The sequence below is a fragment of the Pseudopipra pipra genome, chromosome 10 (assembly GCF_036250125.1).
Source record: "Pseudopipra pipra isolate bDixPip1 chromosome 10, bDixPip1.hap1, whole genome shotgun sequence".
NCBI lineage: Eukaryota > Metazoa > Chordata > Aves > Passeriformes > Pipridae > Pseudopipra > Pseudopipra pipra.
Genome location: NC_087558.1, coordinates 7,236,158 through 7,246,581, shown reverse-complemented (window position 1 = coordinate 7,246,581; position 10,424 = coordinate 7,236,158). Strand labels below are relative to the sequence as shown.

The 10,424-nt window shown below is 42.5% G+C and overlaps 1 protein-coding gene across 6 annotated transcripts; it reads right to left on the bottom strand.

Annotated features, from left to right (window-relative positions):
* Window positions 1-281: 281 nt before the first annotated feature.
* Window positions 282-6,701, bottom strand: ZNF639 (zinc finger protein 639). Of its 6 annotated transcripts, none has more exons than XM_064665899.1 (6): window positions 6,618-6,701; window positions 5,571-5,674; window positions 5,133-5,209; window positions 4,165-4,260; window positions 3,237-3,377; window positions 282-2,972 (listed from the first exon to the last, which is right to left on the bottom strand). In XM_064665899.1, the coding sequence occupies exons 3-6, from the start codon at window positions 5,188-5,190 to the stop codon at window positions 1,825-1,827; spliced, it is 1,443 nt and encodes a 480-aa protein (XP_064521969.1). In that variant the 5' UTR covers window positions 5,191-5,209; window positions 5,571-5,674; window positions 6,618-6,701; the 3' UTR covers window positions 282-1,824. The 6 variants fall into 6 exon arrangements, with proteins under 6 accessions (XP_064521969.1, XP_064521970.1, XP_064521968.1 ...); XM_064665900.1 differs by lacking the exon at window positions 6,618-6,701 and adding an exon at window positions 6,259-6,362; XM_064665898.1 differs by lacking the exon at window positions 6,618-6,701 and adding an exon at window positions 6,002-6,186.
* Between the last annotated feature and the right edge of the window lie 3,723 nt (window positions 6,702-10,424).

Genomic DNA, 10,424 nt, shown 5'->3' with positions numbered 1-10,424 from the left:
CCCCTGGAGCAGCTTCTCTCCACAGCTCAAACTGTGCCATTCCACCTGTGTGCCATCATCAGGAGCAGGGTTTCAAGTGAGCCAGCATATCCCCTCTCAAATATATAAACAAAATTAACTTTTCATATAGAAAATAATTCTCATTAGTGTTTTGTTAACTATATTATTGCTGCCATTTTAAGCCAGTCAGGAAGAATGTGTTCAAAATAGGAAATCAGCAATTCTACCACAGACACTGTCATTGTCTGTACAAGGGACTAATAAATTACAGCAGGACACCCTCAGGTTGCCCTCTTTTAATGACAAAACAGAAGATTTAGCAGTAAATCAGCATTTCAAAGTGACAGAAATGGTCTTGCATCCTATAACAAAATACACACTAACTGGTTCATAGACATTCCAGAAACACTCTTCTGGAAATCAGAACTTCCATAAACTGACAACATTCAGCCAATTTTTATCCTTTCCTTTAAAAATCCAATGCATAGACTCTTGCACACCTTGAAGCTGATAACACCAAATCTCACTGATCAAGAAATGTTTTTATACATTAATTATCTCTATACAAAGCTTGCATTAGACAATTTACATTACAAATTTACAATCAATGCAGAAAGAAATGTAAACTCCTCCAGTAATTTATGGGTATTTTCACCCTGATAACTAGCACAATCTAAGTGACCTCACTCTTTTTTTTATCTGTCCAAGTATCCCCTCAGAAATACAGCTACAGAATGAGCTGTAAAAATTCACTTCCAATGATTACAGTGGCAGGACAGCACTAACTAATATAAACAAATGTGTGAAATAATTTGAAAGTGATTAGTAAAAATTTTGTAATGTACCAGCGTTTTATGCCAGTATATAGAAGTTTAAAATTTACAGAATTCAAATAACAGTCCTCAAATTATTAGTTGCGGAAAGCTGATTATAAATATACAGAATTATAACAATATAGACTTCTAGAGGTTTGCTGTATTCAGAGGTTGGCAACATACAAAATTTCAGTCAAGAGCTAAATTAGACTTTTATGTAAGAAATTCACTTTGTGCATTCTCACCTGGATCACTGCAATTCCTTTTGCAGTTACTCCTTAGAACATGATCCAATCTACACACAAGCAATGCGTGTCTCCTCAGTGCATTAAAAGACAGGAACGGAAGGTAAATAAAGGGAATCCTGTAGTACATGTGTGGAAGAGAGGGTTGTTGGAGAGTCCCACAGATGGGACTTGGAACAATGAACAAAGTGAACAAGGAGACTGGATATGTACCTCAAGAAAAAGAGGAGACTTTTAAAAGCTTATCAAGAGTATGAGGTGGGAAATGAAGGCTGGTATGTGAATTTGGAGATGTCCGTGCCTGGGAATTTTTGGAACACCCTTATCTTTGGAAGGCTGGTGCAATTTGCTGAACACCAGTGCAATGACCTGCTGCCACAGAGGGCAACGTGAGCTGGATGTGGAACTGGGATCTATACTGTGTTACTGAGGCATGGAACTAGGTATTGGATTTGGTTTTGTACCTTTTTATCAGGAGAGCTGGTCCTGTACACTAAACATGAAGGAGTGGGATGACCATCAGAACTGCTATCACAGCATGCACTCCCACTGTCCCTCCCCCCAAATCTGATCCATCACACTGTACATGTGATTTTTCCTACTGAAACCCTTAGACAAGGAAATCCACAACACCAAGTTGTTATACATGCTTTGCTGATATAAAGATGAAAACATTAGAACTGTACAATTTCTATTAAAATTGTATTTAATTTTGGTGACTAGAATTCCAATTCTAACAAATTGATTACAGGGAAAGAAAGCAATCACACCGTCTCATGTATCTGAAGATGACTTAAAAGATCTTTTTCATTCCCAAACCTCATTAAACAATCAGTACATTTATGAGGCAAATCTGCTGAATGCCTGAAATCCAAATGAGTTTTAAGGTCTTCAATCTGTCCTGTTGAATATTCACAGTATTGACACAAATAAATCCCTTCAGATAAATGAGAGCTCAGGTGCTTGCAATACTCCAACATACCTGAAAATCCCTTCCCACAGTCATCACAAACATGAGGGAATATTTTGGTGTGCTCAATAGCTACATGCCTGTTGACATTGGTGTGCAGCCTGCTCCTAAAGCCGCACACCTGGCACACAAAGAAGTTTTTGCACTTGTCAAAACTGATCTTGTTTATGAGGCTGTACTGCCCACGCTCCTTGTTGTTGTAGCTGTCGCTCAGCTCTATCAGCCGACAGGCGTGTTCGTTCACCACGTGGCTGTGCAGATCCTCCGGGTCGTTGGTTTCATGCTCACAGAACTGGCACAGGTACTGCTCGTCACAGCTGTGCTCCTGGAAGTGCAGGTACAGCTCGCTGCTGGAGGAGAACTGCACGTCACACTGCTCACACCAGTACAGGTGGTCGTTGAAGTGAGTGTCTGCTATGTGCTGACTCAGATTCTCAAAGATCACCGTTTTGTAATTGCAGTATTTACAGATGTACGGGTCCTCCTCGTGCAGCTTGACGTGTTCAATGAGCTGCACTTTGCTGGAGAAGCTTTCTTTACAAACTTTGCAGACGTGAGTGTCTGTGCACGTCTTATGCTTCAGGATCATGTGCTGCTTTAAATCAGAGAAGTACTTGCTATTGAACTCACAGAGCTCACACTTGTACAAGCCACTGCTGTTAGCTCTCAGCAGGGGCCACTTCTGCTGAGCTGTGATATTCAAAGCCTGGTTCTTCTCAAAGATTTTACAGGTCTCCAAGGGGATTTCCTCCAGGTCCTCAGCCTCCAGCTTCTCAGGTGACACAGTCTGTGTTTCTATATCGTGAACTTCTACAGCATTCACTTCAGTTGTAGAAATTTCTACCGTTTGGATATCTAGAGGTTTCTCTTCTTCTGTGGGGCTGTCACTGAATATAGGTGAGTCACATAAGTCTCTGCACATTCCATTGTTAGTACCTTTATCTGCAGGAGGAAATACATAACAAAACGTTGAAAAAAACTCACTGCAAAAGACCTGGGTCTATATTTAACTTTTCAGTCATTTGCAGCTTACAAATACAAAAAGCAGTTATTTTTCCCCTGCCAGACTACGCTGTATGTTCAGCTAACAAAGAAATACCAGAAACTACAAATCCCTCACGTCTTCTGTCAAAGCAAAGCACTTACATTAAAAGCCAGCAGCTGTGCTCTCCACCTTCCCAGCACCTCAGCTGCAAGCACACTGACCTTTACCTTTATCCTTCCTTTTAGGGTCTGTACAGTGCAGCCCCAGGTTTGATTGTGCCCCACTCCAGTGAGAACTCCCGGCATGCACTGGACTCCCGTCATCATCCGTGTCCAGGCTCTGCACAGGACTGTGGAATCTGCCTGCAAAGGTAAGATAAGGATTTTCTTGTCATCATTTGACCACACTAACATCGTTCTGATTCCTTGATTTAATCATACATCTTATTTACTATTTAATTACTCTAGTTGCATAAATTTATCTTAATATACTAAGCACATCATAACCTACATTAAAAAAAGTAACAATAAATAGCTTAGAAATTATTTCCATACACGCAAAAGAAAAAAGAATTCAAAAGGTGGCCACTCTTTCTTTAAAATTTCAGCAGAAAACAGTCAGCTGATTGTAATGGAAAAAAACCTTAAAGAAACTTTACATTTAAGAGACACGATTAAAAAAAGTATTCTTAAATATTTCTGGATATCACATTTTAAAATATAATACTGTCTAAGACTTCTGGAGACTTGCTGGGTAAGTTATTAGAGTGAAAAGAAAAATAAATATAATGGATGTTTTATAAAAAGGCATTTTGTTTTCCATAAGTACAAGCACAATACAATGCAACTGCTGGTAAATTTCATTTGAACTCATCAGCTTTATATTACCTAGCTAGTGGATATTTGAAGTAGTTTAATCACCATTATAAATGTAAAACTGAAGGATCTTTCTGTTGTCATTGTTTCTACTTTGAAAACCGTATTTCAATTGTAATGATTAAACTACCTTCCACTAGTCTAAGGCCAATCAGATCACAACACTGCTCAGAAATCACCCTCTATATATTGTGTATTCTATTTACTTCTATGAATAGGAGCATGACACACTTCCTAAAGAATTGCAGAACAAGACTCCAGAATGTAATCTTACCTCTGTTTGTATCTGGCTGTCTCATAGAACAGACACTATAACAGTGGTCAGAAAAAATTCCACTGTTATCTATGTATCTGCTTGCACCTGAAGAATCTAAACCAAAACAAACAAAAAAAGAGTAAGTTTAAATACTAATACACTGATGTAGCTTCAGACATATTTCATGTTCATCAAAATTCTCTTCACATTTTTACCTGTTGTTTGGGGAGAATTCTGCGCTCACCTGACAACATTTCTGTTGTGACTTACATCTTGCAGCTGCTGCCCTCATGTTTGGAGTATCAGATACAATCACTATCAAACTCTGCTCCCACTGAGGAGTGACAGGAGCACAGTCCATTCAGTGCTGAACACTTCTGCATACCCCCATCCCAACCTTTACAAAATTCCTCCCCTGTGTGTAAGCACGATCACCTTCATTTGTAGCTTGAGCCAGTTTCCTCATTTGCAGGGAGTACAGAACAAAACTGTCCAGGCATTGATCTCTTCTCTGTGGTGACCAGTGACAGGACTCAAGGGAACGGCCTGAAGTTGTCTTAGGGGAGGTGTAGGTTGGATATCAGGAAAAGGTTTTTCACACAGGGAGTGGTTGGGCACTGGAACAGGCTCCCCAGGGAAGTGGTCACAGCCCCCAAGCTAACGGAGTTCAAGGAGCGTTAGGATGATACTCTCAGGCACATGGTGTGACTCTTGGGCTTGTCTTGTGCAGGGCTAAGGGTTGGATTCAATGGATCCTCATGGGTCCCTTCCAACTCAGCATATTCTGTCATCCTGTGACTGAGAGTAACCCAACAAGGGAGCCCAGAGAGTGGGTGCTTGGTACATGCAAGCCAAAACTTCTTATCCACCATTTGTGTCACTAATTTTCCACGTATTAGCACACGTGGTCCCTTCTCATAAAGTTATTATTCTGAGAAAAAAGATAAACTTTAGTAAAGTGTACCTAACTCAAGCTCTAGACTGACCTGAGTACCGAGAAGGATGTAGAGTCTTCCTTTTCCTCTTTTTAGGATGTTCATTCATTTTGAACAGTCTGAATTAACTGTAAAGTAACAACATCCAAGAATTAGACTTTTTTGTATCTAGTTTATCTTTCAGGACCTTATGGAACAATACAGCATTTTGAAAACCTGCCTATTAAATACAAGAGTTTTTTCCTACTCCCCTTTCTTGCCCCCAGCCTATTTTTTTACAGTTAAGAACCAATCTGCTTAAGCACACAACTGCTTAAGTCCACTTTCACATTCCTACATTGGAACAAAAGAAGGTTCATCTTGGGGGTCACCTACAAGGAAGGTCTCCAGCACCCTGCTGACATTTGTCAGAGACTAGATATTCTGAAGCAGAGTCCTTCAGAAACAAGTTTTAATGTTTAACATACTAACAAAGTCATGCTCTCTTACCAAAAATCCTAGACTCTTCGGTATCTGGAAGCCAAGCAGCTAAGAAGCTTATAGCTGTACAACTTCCAAAGGTAGGGAATGCATCAGCTCAAGACAACTTTCACCTATGGAATGACAGCCTTTTAAACCACTTTAAAACTTGAGCACAAAAGAAAAAAAACACAGAATCAGATACAAGTAATACAAGTAATACAAAGATTAGACCTATGGAAATTGAAGCTAGAAAGCAACATAAGAAGTCGATACTAATTTTGGTTTAGAGCACTGGAACGTTTTTCCTTTTGTCTCAGGTTAGTTGTCTTTTGCTGCACTTGTCAGCTCCTGATAGCAGAAAAATACTTGGAAACAATACAGAAATACTTGAGCTATAGATGGGACCAAATAGTTTTGAAAAAGAAAGGGTTGCAAACACGGAATGTCATGTGGGTTACCGTAATACGGGCCCAGGATCTTCTGCAGTCAGTGCCATGCATCAGAGGGGAAAGCAGCGAAAAAAGGGCCCTCATCAAGTTAATGCTGTTCTCACGAGATGCAATACTTTCCCTGAATTAGAATTTTATTTCAAGGGATGGAAAAAAAAAAAATCAGTGTTTTTAACATTACATCATGGTCTGAAGTACCAACACCCTCATCGCTTTCTCTGACTGCAAGGGAAGCACCGACAGCGCACCGACGCGGCAAGTCTCACCGCAGGTAACGCAGCCGAAAAGCTCAACCTCTTCCCCGTGGACCGGGCCGCAGGGCAGTAACGCGGGGTGTTCTATTCCTGAGAATCGGGATCTCGGCCCCGGGAATCAGGATCCCGCTCCCTCCGGGGCCGCGGCCTGCGCGGAGGCCGCGCGGGGACCCAGGGGCGAGAGGGCGGCCAAGGCTCGGCTCCGCTCCGCCCCGACAGCAGCCGCGGAGGAGCCCCGGGCAGCCGCGGGCAGGGGCGAGGCCGCGGCCCCGCTCGCAGGGCCTGGCCCGGAGCCGCTCCGGGAGCGCCGCGGGCCCGGCCGTGACTCACGGCGCACGGGCGGCTCCCCGGGCGCTGCCGCCGGCACTCACCTGCCGCCCGCTGTGCTGTGCTGTGCTCCGCCCGGGCCCGGCCCAGCCCCGCCGCTCCGACCAGTCCCCGTCCGTGTCCCCGTCCCTATCCCCGTCCCGTTCCGCTCCCGCTCCGGCCCCGCCGCTCCCGCGGGGAAGGAGCGGGAACGGGCGCGCGGCCGCCGCCCGCAGCGCCCCCTGCCGGCCAAGGGCGCCGCCGCACCCCGCCCGTCGCCTCAGCAACGGGGGGGGGGGGGGGGGGAGGACGGGACACGCACAGAATAAACCTTTAATTTATGTTTAATTTGTATTTCCATCTGCATCCGATACCATACCGATAATTTATAGGTCCATCTGACCAGCGCCAGATGTTCAGGTTTTACACAAACGGGAGCGCGATGTCGAAGCCAGAGCCTCATAAAAACTCAAATATTCTTTTTGTATAAATGTAGAGGATGTCCCTTAGAACTACTGTATAGGAAAATATATATTAAAAAAAGGATAGGAAAATAGGAGAATCAATGGAAAGTATATTATAACTATATACAGTACAAGGAAGAGATACATACAGTGTAAGGAAGACGAGGAGATACTGGAGAGGGTTTGGCAAAGGCCACAAAGGTGATGAGGGGTCTGGAGCATCTCTGTTACCAGGATAGACTGCGGGAGTTGCTCCTGTTTCACCTGGAGAAGAGAAAACTGAGAGAGGAGTCTCATTAATGCACAGAAATATCTCAAAGGCAGGTGCCGAGAGGTGCCAGACTCTTCAGTGGTGCCCAGTGACAGGACAAGGAGCAATGGCCATAAACTAAACCACAAATAAGTTCCACCTCAACGTCAGGAAGAATTTCTTTACACTGAGGGCAGCAACAGCTGCCCAGGGAGGTCGTGCAGTCTCCTCTCTGGAGACATTCCAAACCCACCTGGATGCATTCCTGTGTCGACTGCTCCAGGTAACTCTGCCTTGGCAGGGGGTTGGATAGGATGGTCTCCAGAGGTCCCTTCCAACCCTAAGGATTCTGTCATACATATACAAATATGGGTTTGAAAATTAAAACAAGCAACTCTCCCCTTCTCCCAATTTATAATCACAAAGGAATCCCCCCTTTTGCTCACTTCGTCTTCACTTTTTATTGTGCCACACAAAAAGGCACCAAGTTGTATTTCTCCACAAAGCAGAACATTTCAAACAGCATCTTATTATTTTGAAAAATTACTCATTTATGTTGAAGACACAAGGGAGGCCATTGCAGTTGCTTATTTCCATGACTTAAAACAGTTTATGGAATTTTGCCAAGTATTTCATTCATTGAGTTATTCTGCTCTGGCTTAGCCTGAATTTACCTAATCTTAAGAGCAAGCTTTCAATTAGCAGAGAATCCACAACATCCCTAGTGGTGTTGCTCCACTGATTAGTACAAAAAATTATACCCTGCTCCTGGCCTCAATTTTATTCATTAGCTGGCAGGTGAGACTGGACTTACTCTGTCTACAGCCTTTGTTTTGAAGCTGGAAACATGTCTTTAGGGTGATTTGCTTAGAGCCACATGGAAAGAGCTTCATCCTCTGATAACACAGGAGTTCTAGTGAAAGCAGCACAAACAGAACTAAAGGTGTCCTTTTGCTGGCCCACTGCTGAGCCCTCAGAAATTAAATAAATGTGGGGTATCTATGATCATCTTAGCTGAGTTACCAATCAAACAAGATCCTGGCATCCCAATTTCAGTTTGTTCTCTGCTGTTTATTCCAGCCATGGTTGCTGAGGTTTCTCCAGGGCAGCTTGTAATAAAGCTCTCATAAGTTGGCTATAGCCACCCAAATGGGTGGATGCCCACATACTTCTCCCTCTATTCACCAAGACATTTTCCATATAAATATTCCAAAAAAAGCACTTTCCCCAATTCCCAGCGGAGGGCAGTGATGAGAACTTGAAATCCATACTTTGCCAAGGGAAAGGAGAGATTAAAAAAAAAAAAACCAAACCCAAGCCCAACCCTTTGCTTTGAATTCAGTCTTGCTTGGTGAGGCAAACTCTGATGAACCAAAGCACAACACAACTTTTGTACCTTTTGACTGATTTCTTCCCCACCCAAAGCAGCAGAGCCCAACACCACTTACACCAGATAAAAAGACAAGGCTTTAAGTGAAAGAAAAACATCTGAGGAGGATCCTCTTTGAAGCTGCAGATCCAGTTCAAAGTCACAGGCATCAAACAGAGCTATCAATGCTTAGGACAGAAAAGTCTAAATGAGTCTTATTTTCTAAGCCACCAAGTCCTTGGGATGTTCAGGCAGCTCTGGGCCAGGTTTTAATCACTCAGAACCAATTCCAACTCGAAACACAGAAAACTCCATGTGATATTCACATCCTTGTTTAAATAGGCAACACAGATGATGCTTATTTCACTTAGCAGAGATGTATCTTCTCCAAAATAAGAATGGAGTAAACCCTTTTTTCAATGAAAGCAGGAAGCATAGTCCATGATGATAACCTTTGCTAGAGGTAGATTTTTTTAGTGTTTAAAAGGATATATAGGAGGTTACCTGAGGTAACCTTGTATAGCATCAGGTTTCTTGCTCTTTTGTTACATGGGTTCAGATTTTGGATCAATTTGGAAAGGCAGGTTGGAAACCAGACTGATATCTGAGGGTAAAATCAGGAGGGCTCACCAAGATTTCTGTGCTAAAGCAAACTGCCCAGACTGCAAACCTTTCTTCTATTTCACAGTATTATTTTGCAAGTTTTCCATAATTTTTTCATGTTTTAGGTATCCAGACCTAGAACTACCACAAAAAAATCCCACCATGGTAATGGCAGCAAAGTCTAAAATTTGCATTTGAACAAGAACTGATGATCCCCCTTCCCTGAATCATCCTGTGCATTTAACACACAGTAGTAACCACTCATAACCATTTCATAGTTACCAGGAAAGGTAAAATTCACCTTATGCTGTAATAAACAGAAATTTAACCTGCTACTCCATGTTACTGAAGCAGCTACTTCCAAACCCCTAGCCACAGCTGGGATTTGCTCTCTCCTAACTGGAGCTCAGCTGGAGCTTCAAAATAAATGTAAGGATGATGATATCCACCTTTTATTATGGATTCGATCCAGTGCAAAACTGGTTAGTGTTATCTGAGACAGAACTGACCAGTGTACAAAGTTTAAAGCTTAGTGGGGACAACAATGTGTTGAAGAGGCCTGAGTAAAAACCCTGACACTTCCCTCATCCCTCCAAAAAAAGTGAAATCCTCATCAAGAGAGCTCAAATCCCTCCCACAATAACAGTCTGTTGGCAACTGAAGTCCAGAGTCAACCAACATATCCACAGACGCGCTTCCATTGCACCCTCAGGCTCTTATATTTGCCAGTGAGCAATTTCCCTAAATATGTTTCTTTCAAAGTTAGTATTGGATACAAAAATATAACATTGCTTATTTGTTTGTTTAAAATCTAATTTTGGTAAGGAAAACATGAAGGATATTTTTCAAAACCAAACCAGATTGATTTAGCAAGGGCTTTAAAACCACCCAGTTGAAACACTTCAATAATATCTGCTCTCTTATCACAGTTTTTTACAGCCCACATCTAAAACTAAAATAAAATTACTTATTTTGAGGATCAACGTGTGCAGGAACAAATACCATGTGCATCTGGGACTTCCCACCCACAAATAATGCAAATTCTACTTCTGTTCCCCATCATCATTAACTGATGTGTGCAATTCCCATCTCCTTCCTTGCAGCCTTTTCCAAAGGCAGAGCTGCCAACACCAGATCACACTCCAAGGCTGAAGATTCCTTAAATTCTCACTTCAGAATTCACAAG

Coding starts and splice junctions, on each gene's coding strand:
- ZNF639 (XM_064665899.1), bottom strand. CDS start 5,190: ATGAATGAACATCCTAAAAAGAGGAAAAGGAAGACTCTACATCCTTCT. Junction 3,378..4,164: donor ACAGCCAGATACAAACAGAG/GTAAGATTACAT, acceptor TTACCTTTGCAG/GCAGATTCCACAGTCCTGTG. Junction 2,973..3,236: donor AAGGAAGGATAAAGGTAAAG/GTCAGTGTGCTT, acceptor TTCCTCCTGCAG/ATAAAGGTACTAACAATGGA.